The sequence below is a fragment of the Priceomyces carsonii genome, assembly GCF_900007245.1.
Source record: "Priceomyces carsonii strain CBS4050 genome assembly, scaffold: Debaryomyces_carsonii_scaffold_4, whole genome shotgun sequence".
Lineage (NCBI taxonomy): Eukaryota > Fungi > Ascomycota > Pichiomycetes > Serinales > Debaryomycetaceae > Priceomyces > Priceomyces carsonii.
This window is the reverse complement of record NW_026946677.1, coordinates 886,616-900,950: the sequence shown is the minus strand read 5'-3', so window position 1 is coordinate 900,950 and position 14,335 is coordinate 886,616. Positions and strand designations below refer to the sequence as shown.

General features: G+C 37.0%; 6 protein-coding genes across 6 annotated transcripts; 5 read left to right on the top strand and 1 right to left on the bottom strand.

Annotated features, from left to right (window-relative positions):
* Positions 1–43: 43 nt before the first annotated feature.
* On the top strand, positions 44–3,370 carry PRCAT00003978001 (uncharacterized protein; the record flags this gene model as incomplete). The annotated part of the gene is made up of 1 exon (XM_062953942.1): positions 44–3,370. One exon carries the CDS (start codon positions 44–46, stop codon positions 3,368–3,370), a length of 3,327 nt encoding a protein of 1,108 aa, XP_062810695.1.
* Positions 3,371–3,634: 264 nt separating this feature from the next.
* PRCAT00003977001 (tRNA dihydrouridine synthase) lies at positions 3,635–4,894 on the top strand (the record flags this gene model as incomplete). Its single annotated transcript, XM_062953941.1, has 1 exon — positions 3,635–4,894. One exon carries the CDS (start codon positions 3,635–3,637, stop codon positions 4,892–4,894), a length of 1,260 nt encoding a protein of 419 aa, XP_062810694.1.
* A 205-nt stretch (positions 4,895–5,099) lies between these two features.
* PRCAT00003976001 (palmitoyl-(protein) hydrolase) lies at positions 5,100–5,789 on the top strand (the record flags this gene model as incomplete). Its single annotated transcript, XM_062953940.1, has 1 exon — positions 5,100–5,789. The coding sequence occupies one exon, from the start codon at positions 5,100–5,102 to the stop codon at positions 5,787–5,789; it is 690 nt and encodes a 229-aa protein (XP_062810693.1).
* Positions 5,790–6,015: 226 nt separating this feature from the next.
* Positions 6,016–11,109, top strand: PRCAT00003975001 (uncharacterized protein; the record flags this gene model as incomplete). The annotated part of the gene is made up of 1 exon (XM_062953939.1): positions 6,016–11,109. The coding sequence occupies one exon, from the start codon at positions 6,016–6,018 to the stop codon at positions 11,107–11,109; it is 5,094 nt and encodes a 1,697-aa protein (XP_062810692.1).
* Positions 11,110–11,283: 174 nt separating this feature from the next.
* On the top strand, positions 11,284–13,131 carry PRCAT00003974001 (uncharacterized protein; the record flags this gene model as incomplete). The annotated part of the gene is made up of 1 exon (XM_062953938.1): positions 11,284–13,131. One exon carries the CDS (start codon positions 11,284–11,286, stop codon positions 13,129–13,131), a length of 1,848 nt encoding a protein of 615 aa, XP_062810691.1.
* An 80-nt stretch (positions 13,132–13,211) lies between these two features.
* PRCAT00003973001 (RNA-binding ATPase activator) lies at positions 13,212–14,219 on the bottom strand (the record flags this gene model as incomplete). Its single annotated transcript, XM_062953937.1, has 1 exon — positions 13,212–14,219. The coding sequence occupies one exon, from the start codon at positions 14,217–14,219 to the stop codon at positions 13,212–13,214; it is 1,008 nt and encodes a 335-aa protein (XP_062810690.1).
* Positions 14,220–14,335: the final 116 nt, after the last annotated feature.

Here is a 14,335-nt window from a genome sequence, read left to right as displayed (position 1 = left end):
TTGAGAGCTACAATACTTGAATAAAAAAAGTGCAATAGTTACGATGCTGACTCAAAGTACTAATAAACCGAAGGGTCCTGGTAAAAGTAGCGTTGCAGCTCAAGGAGTCCAGCAGATACCCAAGAAATCTCAGCAGATTAAGACAGATAAACCGAGGCCACATGTGTGCACGGTATGTACTAGAGCGTTCGCAAGATTAGAGCATTTGAAAAGACATGAAAGGTCACATACCAATGAAAAACCATTTCAGTGCGCTGCATGTGGTAGATGTTTTGCTAGAAGGGACTTGGTATTAAGGCATCAACAGAAGTTACATTCTAGCTTGCCAAACATTCTGAGGCGTGGGTCAGCTAAAGACAATGACCAGACAGAGCATATCAACATTTTGCACAATAATACTGATGCGAAGGCACCATTACCGGGTGCCAGATTGTCTTTTGATGGGAACAGTAATAAGAGTGATTCACCTAAACAATCTCAACTATATTCTCCTCCACGGACAAATGAGTTGGGGTTGAATGGACAGAGTAATCTGCTACGAAATTCTTTATTCAATCATCAATATGGCTTTCCTCAATCAGGCTCACCGAATAATGTTATTCCATCTCCCATACCTACCCATTCGAACCAGAATACACCTCCGATGATGCAGAACTCCGCAGTTCCTAATAACTCGATTGAAAATAACCAAAACCTATCTCCACAAACAATATCTACCGGATCGCCTAAGAAAGCAGCAACTAATAAGAACATTAACCCCAATTTTGCATTTACTTTTACTGGGCCCATGCAGGGACAACAACAGTTTCGACATGCGTCGTTCTCTGCTGCTTCAGGTGCTTCTTATACGAATATGAAGGATGCAATTACTATCCAACAAAATAATGCAATGCTTGAAGCTCCGTTTCAAGTTGACTTTGCAACTCCGCAACCACTTGATCCTGATAACCTCAGATCAATTTATGGTGACACTGATTTAAATTCCTTGGATATAGACTGGAATGGAATTGATTCATTGGACTTAGGAAGCTCTTTACAAGGAAAAATGAAAAATTCCAATTCTACTTTAGATCTAGCTCACTTGTCCAGTAAGCAAAGATCAATGAAGAATATGCAACAATATTTCGATCTCAATGTCATTGCAACCCATCAATTTCAAAATCCAAATCACCCTCACCATATAAAGGGAACAACGCCATTTGAATTTGGAATGAATCCACCTAATGATTTTACGGCTATGCCTCACATGAATAATGAAGTATTGAATGGAGCTTCATTCAATTTAAATAAAAATGCGATTGATGATAAAAAGTCAAAAAAAGAACAAATACCGAAGTCTGAAAATTCCAAAAGAATCAAGCTAGAAAATACAATCCCAGAAGAAGATTGGCTAAAGGACATTATAAATACCCCATATGAATTAAACTTTCCAACCGCATCTCATAATGTTGGATTCTCAGGATTTTATCTCGGTGAACCGTCTCCTAACTCCCAGAATGATGATATATCTTCCTTGTTCAAATATAGGCAAATGGACTTGGCGAAGCAAATGAATATCAGTCCAACAGAAGTAAATTCAAATGGTAAGCGATCATCTAATGATATTGGAACCAGCGAAGTGAATATGAACGATATTGAAAAACAAGTGTTTTTCTCAAAAAGACTTAGAGATTACATCATGCGGAAAAGCAACTTAAAAGAGGATCAGTTTCCTCCCATTGAAGATATGAATAGGTACTTGAAGTTATATGAACGTGAATTTAACAAATATTTTCCTTTCATTCACTTGCCAACATTGAAAAATCCAATGACTGAAACAATTGATAATTTGCCTTTGTTACTATCAATGAGTGCCATCGGAGCCTTATACTCGCACCACAGTTTAAATGTAATATTATTGTTTAACTTGTCAAAAGTTTATATTCAAAGCTTTTTTGAAAACGAAATAAGCTTAGATAATATCCAGGTAAAACCTGTCCCCTTGATGTCACACCAATGCTTGGTATTACATATATTCATATCTTTGTTCTTAAATGAACCGAAGATGGCTGAAATAACTACCAAGCAAATCAAATCTACTATTGGTTTTATTTTATCAACAAACTTTAATAAACCTATAGAGCAGATTTCACCTCCACCACCTAACATGGCCAGCTATGATCCTACTGTTGTTCAAAAGAATTTCAATTATTTTATTGAAGCTCAATCGAGAATAAGAACAATTCATGTGTTTCATATGCTCGAGGTCTTCAGAAGCTGCCTTTTAGGCACCCCAATAACGTTTCCTTTTAGCGAAATAAAAAGCGGTAGTTATTGTGCCAAAGAAAGCCTATGGAGAAGCGAGAATCCGACTGAGTGGCTTCAAGAGCTCAAAGCTAGTAATTTCGACTTGAGAGAGCCGATCACAAATATCTGTAATGGCAAATCGACATTAGATTTGATCGATGATTTGAGAAAGCACAACATGAATAACGAAGTATGTTCTAATAATTTACTTTCTTTACTCTTATATATACATGAGAAAATCCAAGAAGAGCAGTCGAAGATGATGTCAAAGGAATTCTCCATGGTGGAATGGAGACTCAAGGCAAGACCGAAGCTTGAAGTTTTAATAAAATCATGGGAATATGCATTTATAAGGAAAGGTGGGTCTTTACTGATAAATGACATTAACAAACAGTTTTTAAACACGCGTGAAGAATTTGGGTTAATCTTACCATTATACTTTCTTGCAAAGATAAGATTGGCGATAAATATCACGTCAAGCTTGAAAAATATTTTTTCCAAAAACTGGAAGGGTATGAATGATAGCTTAAAAAAAATAGCAGATAACAAAGAGGAATTGAGAGAATCTGTGGATTATGCTTTAGATATATTAAGGCTATGGGTGTACAATATATCTGTCGTTAGTGATGCTAAAATGACATCTTTGAGGACTCCAGTATTATTCGTTTCTTGTGCATTTGTTTCAATTCTCGTTATGGCCACGTATTTGAATCTCCTTGAGGATTTGGACGGCTGTATTTCAGCTTTCGATAAAGTAAAATGGCTTCAGTGTCAAGAATTACTTTCAAAAATTGAATATGTGCTCGCACCACATTACGATAACAACTCATTTTCAGACTTTCTTAAAGTTCATCTCGATGAAACTTTAGAAGTTGCAGTAAAGCATAGAGACATAAGTAAGTTGATCTCCCTTAATGCTCCAGATAAGAAGATTCTTGAGTTTTTCAAGAGCATATGTCTAGGCTCGAAATGTCTTTATATTGGAATTAGAGTGTTGGCTGATGTACCTGTATGGCCAGTTTCAATGACTTTTGCAGATGCTCTTAAACATCGTGCAATTGACCTCAAATCGACCACGAATTAATTTTATTATAGCGTTTCTTGTATAATATAGATTTAAGTTTATTATGTTTAATCCACTGTAGGCGAACCGTAATCAAAAAAGAAAAGAAAGCAAAAAAAAAAAAAAAAAAATAATTTTGAGATGGTTCCTTTCAGATGATCATCTGGAGAAGATAACTAGAAGTGCCAGATTTAAGGTGATAACAGTCTAAAAGTCAAGGTGTTAAAGTTTAAAAAAGTCACCGTATCAATCTTTGGCGCTCAATACCAAAGCTGGCGAAAACTCATGACTCAAAGTAAATTGAAAGGTAGAGAACTCTACAGGTCCATTGGAGAACCTAAAACTGTGGTTGCTCCAATGGTCGACCAATCCGAGTTAGCATGGAGAATATTGTCAAGAAGATACGGAGCCGAGTTGTGTTACACACCGATGTTTCATGCAAGGCTCTTTGCCACAGATGAAAAGTATAGGAAAAATATGTGGTCTGAGAAAGATGGAGCAAAAGATGATAGACCCTTGATTGTCCAATTTTGCGCCAATGATCCTGAATATCTTTTACAGGCTGCTAAAAAGATCGAAGACAAATGTGATGCAGTTGATTTGAATCTAGGTTGTCCACAGGGAATTGCCAAGAAAGGCAAATATGGTGCATTTTTGATGGATGATTGGGATTTGGTTCATAAATTGATCAGAAATTTGCACGATAATTTGAGTATACCAGTGACAGCTAAAATAAGGGTATACGATGATTGGGAAAAGTCTTTAGAATACGCAAAAATGGTTCTTGATGCTGGAGCGCAGTTCATTACGATTCACGGCAGAACAAGGGAAATGAAAGGGCAAGCTACTGGCTTGGCAAATTGGGAGATTCTCAAATATTTGAAAGATGGTTTACCTTCGGATCAAGTTTTCTTTTCAAACGGTAACATACTTTATCCTGAAGATTTAGCAAGATGCAGACAAGAAGTTGGATCCGACGCGGTCATGTCAGCCGAAGGAAATTTATATAATCCTGGTGTTTTCTGGACTGAAGATAATAGCATTGATAAGCAATTTGCAAGAGTCGATAAAATGCTAAGAGAGTACTTCGAAATTGTTAAGCAATGTCCTGGGGAAGCATCTAGACATGCGATTAAAGCCCACTTTTTTAAATTATTGCATGCTTTCTTAGAAGAGAATAAAGATATGAGGCCTCTCATTGGAAGAACTAGCGTTCATGCTTCTTTTGATGAATGGGAGAAAATAGTTGTTGAAGTGGAACAGAGGGTACAAAAAATATACGAACTGCCTACCATTAAGGATATAGATGTTATAAAAGATGGCGAACTTCAAAGCTGGGGAGGTCGTTATAAATCTATCCCATATTGGCGCTGCCAACCGTACTTCAGAAGAGTTAACGGTGAAAAACAAAATAATAGAGTTTTAGTAGTCGCTGCAGATACAAAAGGAGATCGTGGAACAGAGGTTTCCGAATCGCTTCGTGCCCTTAAAAGAAAGGCCGAGGCCCCTTTGGCAAGCTTAAATGTTAAAAAGGCTGAAGTTTGAACTAATGGACTCCATACCTGTATATAATTTATAATAATGAAAAAAAGTAGCTATGGCTTTCGTCAATATTAGACCCTTAAGTATTTAAAGAAAAATCATATCCTATCGAAATATATTTAGAGACAGAAACTAATTTTAACTCTCTTTTTCAGTAAATAAGAATAATTTTGTGGAAAGTTTTGTCCACAGAGAATAGTTATTGCTTATGATTTCCGCGGTCAGAACCAAGGCACTCACAGGGACCGCTCAAGGAGCTATAATCTTCCTTCATGGTCTTGGGGACACTGGTGAAGGGTGGTCTTGGCTTCCCCAGTTGATAAAACAGAGCAACTTGATACCCAATTGCAACTCAATTGAGTATGTGTTTCCCAATGCGCCAACTATTCCAATTAGTGTCAATGGTGGGTACATGATGCCAGGCTGGTTTGATATCTTTGAATTTGGCAATCCAAATGCTAAGCAGGACGTAGACGGTATATTGAAAAGCTGCAAATTATTAGAGAGTCTAATCAAGGAACAGATGGAGGTAAATAAAATTCCAGCCGAAAAGATAATAATTGGAGGATTTTCTCAAGGAGCTGCAATATCTTTAGCTACAGCTGCATTGTTAGACTTCAAAATTGGCGGTGTGGTTGCTTTATCGGGCTTTTGCTCCATTCAATCTCAGATTGAACGATTATACAACAAATCCGGTGTCAATGCCGAGACTCCAGTCTTTCAGGGTCATGGAACGGTCGACCCAGTAATCGCTTATGACTTTGGAAAAGAAAGTTCGGAGTTTTACAATGCTTTAGTGTTTAGAAGGTTGAAATTTCATACTTATAGTGGCGTTGCACATTCCGCTAGCGAAGAGGAGCTTAAGGATGTTATAAAATTCATTGGTGGTATTTTATAGATAAACCTACGTAGATAAGTTCAAATGAAAGTATGAAGCCAAATAGAATATTGCTTGAATTCATTAGTGATTAATGCTTAAAGCTTGTAAATATATTTCTTATACTTTGATGTGATCAGCACTGCATATATGTATATAGATATAAATCTGCGGTCGACGTGGTATATAAGTAAACACTACCTCACGTTATTAGCTGCATCAAATAGTGGCAGGTTCCATAGATAGTATGGATGGCACTAAGAAAGAGAGTAATAGTCTAAAGACAATCCCAACATTTGGGATAACAAAGACAGATATTTCTCAGTTGTCGTCAAAAGACAGAAGGTATATTCAACAAGTTGAAAAAGCACTCTCATCATTTGAATCTTTAGAAGAATGGGCCGATTACATCGCTTTTTTGTCTAGATTACAGAAGGCACTTCAATTGAGCGACGATAAAAGACTCCACCATACAGTGGCATGGATTCCGCAAGCGGCACAGGTTGCCAAGAAGCTCTCACTTTGCTTATCTTCGAAACTTCCTAATGGCGTACATCAGAAGACATTGACCATTTATGAGTCTATTTTCAATGCTTTGACGAAGCAAGCATTCAACGAGACTCTTGATATATGGCTTTTAGGTCTTTTACCAGTGCTATCGTTTTGCTCAATACAAGTGAAGCCTCAATTGTTAGCAATTTATAAGAAACATTTATTAGTTGATATAACATCCGCAAACCTTAATGTTATTTCGAGGCCTATTATTCTTAGTTTATTACCAGGCTTAGAAGATGAAACTTCAGAAGTTTTTGGAGATGTCTTATCTATTTTAGACACCTTCAAAATCAAGCTAGGAAATGATTCGCATTTTTGGCAAAGCATGTTTTTAAGTATAATTGAAAACCCAGAGAAAAGGCTTGGAGCATTATGTTGGTGCAACAAAAGATTACCAGATTTCACTTCTATTAAAATTAGTGAGAAGAATAAGTTGTCTGATGAAGCTCAAGCATGCTTAGATCCTGAATCTGGTCTTTTGATTCGACTGTTTGCAACATCTGTTAATACAGTTACGCATTTTAACCCAGCAAATGATATCATTGTTATTCGGGGGTTCCTTGACTTGCTTACAAGCCGTTTGACCTTGAATTCTGACGTTTTAAATGAACTTATAACAACAAAAGATAAAGAATTACTATTAATGGCATGTTGTAAGGTCACTCTTAAAAAGGATATGAGCTTGAATAGAAGACTTTGGAACTGGCTACTTGGGCCCGACCATGATCCAACTCTTCTGGAGACTCCGAACCAATTGGCGAGAGCAAAATATTTTGAATCATATGGGTTGCAAAGCATTACTTCGGGGTTGCTCAAGATGATGGAAGGCCACTCTATTTCTGAAAAACAAGAAGGTCTTAAAATATCATTATCACTCATTATAGATAAATGGGAAATTAGCCATTTAATTACCCCATTAATATTTTCCCCAATCTTGAGAGCTTGCTATGAAAATAAGAATGAACCGGAGATTATAAGTTCTGCACAGGCTTTCTTTGATGGTGTAGAGACATCCTATATATGGAATGATATCAATACCATCATTCTTGATGGCGAGGATGATAAGTTAGATTTCCTTGAATTTGTGTTGAGAACGTTCAACTTTAACGAGGAAGAGATTATTGTGGAGCACGTACCTTTGTCCATCCTTTCTCTTTTAGTTGGGCGACATGTAACATATAAAACTCTAGACATACTTGAGATTCTCATTTCATTTGTACCTCAAAAATCGTTTGCTTCAATAGATGAGAATCCTCCAACTGAGATTCCTTCCAGAGAGGAATTAGAGAAAGACATTAAAAGTTACTATTCCGCTGCTATAAGGCAAGAAACTGCAAAATTTAGGTTTGAAGAAAACTTACCAACCCAATTATTGAGTGCATTGCAGAGATTCTATATAAATAACATTAATGATGTTAGATTTTCGAGGCGTATCGGAGGAATGTACTGTGACGTGTTAAATATGGTATCAAAAGATGATTTAGGAATTTCCTGGTATAATGATATTGCACTGACCATGTTAAATCATAGCATTATAACAAAGCTTTCAACGGAGGAGGAGAAGCAATCCAACCTACTAACTACCCTCACAATAACTAAAGTCTTCAACCTTATTCACAAGCACTTGAGCTTGATAGATAAAAGCAAAATACTACGCATAATTTTGACCAACCTCTGGACTGCGTTAATCTCGTCCCTTCCAACCAACCATCAAGTTGAGTCTGTAAAAGCAATTTTTGATTTAAGAATTAGCTGCCCAGGTGATCACATTGAAGCCGGTATTATGCATCTACTACTTGAATCGTCTAGACATACGAGAGTCAGGGCTTTCTTGGCTTTATGGACCCACTCGTCATCTTTTGCTGATGGAGACTCTATATTAAAAAAGCCTTTGCTTTTGCTTCTAGACGATCTTCATGATGCTGATTCCTATTATTATACACCCATTCACTCTTTCGTGAATCATGTAATAGTAAGCGGATCTGCAAATAGATTGTTGAAACTCATAACTTCACCATTACTTGGTTTTACATTTTTGAACGCAAATGAAAGTGTTTTGATCACTGATGATGACGTTGGGAGATTCAGTTATTACTTGAGCACGGTCGCTGACGTTATTAAAACTAATTCAAAACTTTGCAGGGAAACTTTCAATAATGAGCTTGCCGCCATTGATGATGAAGCAAAAGTCAAACTTGTTCATTCAAATGAGTGGGATATATCCACCTATAAATCTTTGGTGCTAAATGTTATCGAAAGGTATCTCAACTTAAAATTGTCGAAAGAATTTCTTCATGACGAGGAGTGCTTAGGAGAGTATTACGATTCAGTGAACAGTTCGTTGGAACTCTTCTCAATTTTAATAACAGGCAATGAGGCTGATTTTCTCAAGAAATTTTATTTTTTAATCGACTCCTGCTTCAACTATATTGATATTTCAGAGAAGCGGCCGTTTCAAATTGAATTAGTGGAAACGAAATTCCTAAAATGTATTTTCCATTTTTTGAAGCTTTCAGAAGACCTGAAGATCAATTTGAACCTTTTGCATATTGACGACGAAAGTAAAGATTCTCGACTAATTAGGTTTATTATTAAAGGAATTGAGAAAGCACAAACATCAATTTTATTAGAAAACTGGATGTCTCTTCTTACGAGAGCCCTATACTTATTTAATGATTCTGTTTTCAGCGTTTTATTGACTTTAAATGATTCAATAATAAAAAGGATCGAATCTATTTTCAACTCAATTGAATCGACTGTTCCTGCCGTTGAATTGACCGACGTCGAGCTGGCCATAAATGTCCTTTTAACAGGCTTAGAAGATCTTCTTTCAATCAGTCACAGCTTTTTGATGACTTCAAGTATCAAAAGCAATGCTGACAGGGCCAATCTTCAAAATACGGAATCTGGTTTCTTAGGGAACGTAATCCAAGGAGTATTCCAAATAGAGTCACCAGCTGTCAGAACAACGGAACAAAATAAGCTCTATTCTATTTTAATCTCGTTTCAGGATGCTGTCAAGACTTCTTTCTTAATATGGAACTGGGCAGACTCTAAACCACAATCTAATGAGCATGATATATACTCGGCCGATAGATCTTTAACATACTTGGCACATAAACTTCGTTTCAGAACCAGAAAGCTTCTTAGTGCCTTGATGGACTTAGAGAGGCAAGAAGTGATTGAGACCCTCATCGAATCTTCGACTAATATAAACTCATGCATAAAACTACTTAATGTTTTGGATGGGGGGAGATCACAGATTACACTTCCTCATTTGCTTAATTCTATCACTAGTAGGTGCTATCCTCAATTGCTTGGCGACAAGCAGAAGTCGTCTTTGAATATTCCAATTGATTCAAGAAGGTTATCACACTTCCTAGCCTCATATTTTGAGTCTGTGGATGCAGATACCATGACAGATATATGGGCTCCCTTGACTCAGTTTCTCAAGGAAGTACTCGCACATACCTCTCAATTTAAGGAGACCTTACCTGATTTATTAAAAGTTGTTAAAACTTTGTCTTTAAAAATAAACTCTTCCAAAATAGTAGACCAAAGAAAAAAGAAGAGAGAGAGCTCAGAAATCTTTGTCAAGCTTTTGACTTCAGCGGTAAGTGATAGAATAGTTGGTCTACCATCAGAGGAAGGTCTCAATGATAATAAGGAGGACAATACTCAAAATTCGGAAACTTTGATGTCTCAAGACGACCTCCTTGAAACTTTATCTGTCATTTTAGAAGACTTGGCTCAAATTCTACAAGATGACGACAAGGTCACACATGTAATAAATGTGATTGTTGCAAAGCTTGCGGCCTCGCGGATAAGACCTAAGAAGATCAATGAAGTATCTTTCAAGACACTCACACTACTTCACCTAATTGGACAATATCAACCAACGAAATCATGGAGATCATTAGTATATGACTCTTTCCTGGACAACAGTTTTTTTAGTTGCAATAGTAATAAGTTAGGCTATTGGCAGCCCGTGATTGGAACATGGATTGGCCTTGAGAAAGATAAATTCTCAGATTTAACTAATAAGGTGTCTCCTCCAGTTTCCAGTACTAGTGCGAATATTTTCAATTGGAGTGAAAGTTTGGAGGTAGAACTGAAGGTCTTTACTATTAGACGATTATCATATCTCATGATGATTAAGCCCAAGGACTTCTTTTTGAATAATATAGATGAGTTGTTTGATCGCATTGAATATTCTTTTGGGGTCTCTTGCCCGCCAATTTATAAAGCAGAAATTTTCACTCTACTTAGAGTCTTGACTTTTAAATTCAGCGAGCTCCATTTGTTACCAAGATGGACAACCATAACTCACGAACTAATGCAAATATTTGAGTATGTCTTATTGAAAAACTCGAAGGAATTGTATGCCCTAGATGAATCAGAGCTCAAGCTTATCCTAAGCAGTTGTAAGTTGTTAGATCAGCTTCTTTTACTTGGATATGATGACTTCAATTTGAATGAATGGCTTTTTGTAACTTCAAATCCAGATGTTGCTCGAGGTGAATCAAAGAGCTTCCTTTATTCGGTTATCGACAGAATAGCAAACGAAAAGCCATTAACAAATTTAAAAGATGATCCCATAAAAGTTGATGCTCCTAGCGGAGCTTTAGTTCCTTTACTCAGTGGAGTGAAGACAATAGAATCGGTATCAAACTTGCGTTTGTTCTTTGACTCATTGAGCGTAATTAACTACGAGCGAATTTTTGGCTTATATAGAATAGACTATGATGCTTGTGAATCTGATATTCTTAATGACTTGATGACCTAGGCATTATATATAGCACAACGCAATGAAAAGTTTCAATTTATTGTTAGCGTATTTTATATAGCGCTCTAGCACTAATTCGCGATATAATAAAGAGCGCGCGTTCACAAAATATAATTAATATAAAATATATTGCGAGTCAACATCAAAACACCAATCAAGTGGATAGTATGGATTATGTCTATAAGATCGGGATCATATGATGAGAATCGTTCGCTTTCAGGACGATATAGTGCTCATGATTCCCACGAGACCCAAAGTTTAGGTAAACCGATGAGGATACATTATAGCGCGAATAGTGGATCCATATTTGATGAGAGCGATGGAGATGACTTGGAATTTGATGATACACAAATGGAAACTCCAAAGGTACTTAGGAATCAGATGAGAAAAACAGACTCTCTTAATGGGCTAATGACGAAGCGAGAAGGGCTTTCTTCAACTTCAAGGAATAGAAGTGATGAAATACATCATGATATGATTATGAAGTTACCTCTAAACGATGAAAATGGAGCTACATCTTTCCACAGGAATATCTCTACACCTATAAGTACAAGAAAAGCATCTATGTATGGAGCAAGAAATGGAACGCCAAGGAGAGTTCTGCCTTTTGCGAGAAAGGTATCTTCACATGCTCAGGGCGAGGACGCCGAAGAAGACGAGGAGGGTGAATTTATACGTAGTCAAAAACTTATATCTGAAGACAACAATTTTTCTCCGAGAAGGGCTTCAAAGTCTAGAGTTGGCTCATCAAGTGGACAAATTGCAAATCTCACTCCAAAGAGTAGATTAGCTTCAACTGAGGTTGTTTCATCGGTCCCCACTAGTTTTAAAGTGAGACCGCCTAAGTCGTTGTCATTCGAAACCCAACATGTGTCTAATACCAGAAGCTCACCCAATTTGGTTGAAAGCGCTATGCTTTCTGTACATGATGACATAGAATTTGATTCTTCAGATTCAGATGATATCGAATTAGCCAAAAGAAATCCCTTTGATGTCCAAGGCAACGATCCTGAAGAGCACATGAGTGACCTTGCGCAAAAAGCACCTCTCAGACGCTCGAGCGGTGCCTCAGATATAAATAAGGGCCAGTTTGAGCCGCCCATTCCTAGTCTGACAAGTAGATCTCAAAAAGAAAATCTCACGGAAGTGAAGAGCCTTCCGAATTCTAGGGCTTCAGAAAGAAGAAACGAATCATCTCCCAAGGGTCCCGAGGATATCTCAAGAGCAGATTTACTTGAGAGAATTAATATGACGATCAACTCAATACGAGACAGCAGTGACGCGATACATAGCGGAAATGCATCGTCTCATAAAGTATCATCTCCTATTAAAAGATCACCTTCGATAAAATTTACTTCACCTGTCAAAAACCCGTCCCCGCTCAGAAATACATCACCTAATAATTATATCCTATCACCACAACATAACGAAGAAGATATAGATGATGAGAGGGAAGTTGAAAGCATTGTCCCTGGAACTATTCTTAATTCTGACATTGAAATTGATGCTTTGACACTGAGTGACTCTCAGGAAGATATTTTACATGAGTTGGATTTTCGATTAAGTAAGAAACCAGGGGCAACTTCAAATCACTCTAATGTTGACTCACGTCCACTTGATATGACTGCTTTTAGACAAACAGATGAACAATCGGTTGTAGAACATGAATCGCTAGCTGATAAGTACGAAATGTCCAGGATCGGTTTTCAAACTTCCTTCGATACCTCACTGCCGAAGATCCTTGGATCTCCTGAAAGGCTTTCTAGATATCGAAATGAGATCGAAGAATGGTCTTCTGATAAATGGCTGAAATTGATGAAGGTCATCGATTCTCCAAACTTAAGTAAAAACGACTTGTTAAATAGTGATGTGCTCTTACAGGGCCTTGGTTGTTCATCTAGACATGAGTTGAGACAAAGAATTAATTTTCTATTAGATTTTAAATTGTTGAAGAAGAAAGCGAGGGGGGCAGTTTCTCATAAAAATAAAAGATATAAACGGCGACCAAAGAAAGTTGCATGATAAGTCAAATATCATTATCATTGTGTAAATTAATCATATAGTTAAGTTTTATTAATGTACAAACATAAATATGCAATATATTAGAAGACTTTTGACAAGACGTTGTGCAACTTATCATTAGGCTTAGAAGATGCTTTTAATTCCTCCTTTGCATCTGCTCTGGTACTAGTCACTTTACGCTGCTTGTAATTTCTTCTCATTTCGACGTCTTCGTCGTTTCCTTCCCCATGCTCTTTCTCTTTTCTCTTCTTTTTTATGTTGTTCACCATTTTAGATTTTTCAACATTATGAATGAAACTTTTATTAAGTTTTTGTTGTCTGGAGAGTTCAAGAGATAGCTTGGCATTTCTGATCTCGTTTTCTTTAGCTATCTGTTGTGTCAAATCGAACCATTTGAAGCCACTCAAGTATTTAATATTAATTACATCATCGTAATAGTAAGAACCTTTTTTACCACCTAATTTGTTACCATTCAAGGTCTCAGCACATAACTTTGCATCCTTCTTGTTCACAAACTCTATCCATCCTTCAGTGAAGTTCTTTTTCTTATTTCCTCCGTACTTGACTCGCTTACGATAAACCGTAGTATCTTCTGGCTTTAAGAATAGTCTATCTATTTTCCCAAATCTAGAAAGAACTGAACGTAGCTTGACTGGTTTCATAAATGGAGGTATCCTAGACAAGTAACAAACCCCTGTCCTCTTGATCCTTTTCTCTTCTTTCGCAAGTTGCTTAGGAGTCATTTTCTTTAATTTTGTGTCAATGCTTGAGCTGGATTCAATATGAGTTACATCTAAACCTCGGTCTTTATCTTCCAAAGCAATATCGTCGCCAGCTACAGATTCGTCATCTCCAAAGTCCTCATCATCTTCCACCTCCTCTTGGAAAAGATGGCTCTTTTTATTTCTACTCCTTAGTTCAGTGTCACGATCAAAAGTCTCATCATCGGACAAGGTTTCTATATCCTCTTCTTCTTCATTTAGAGAGTTCGAGGATGAAGAGTGGTCTGAATCATCGCGCTCATTATTACTATAGTCAATGCCTAGTAAAGAGCTGGTAGCAATTTTTGGTTCTTCAGCTTTCCTCATAATAACGTAGTTAGCAGAATCTATAGGTTTTCGGATATGAGAGATGAGCTTCGCAAATAACTCACAACTACGACATTGTCGCACATGAAAACTGCCTATTCAAAAATTACATCAGA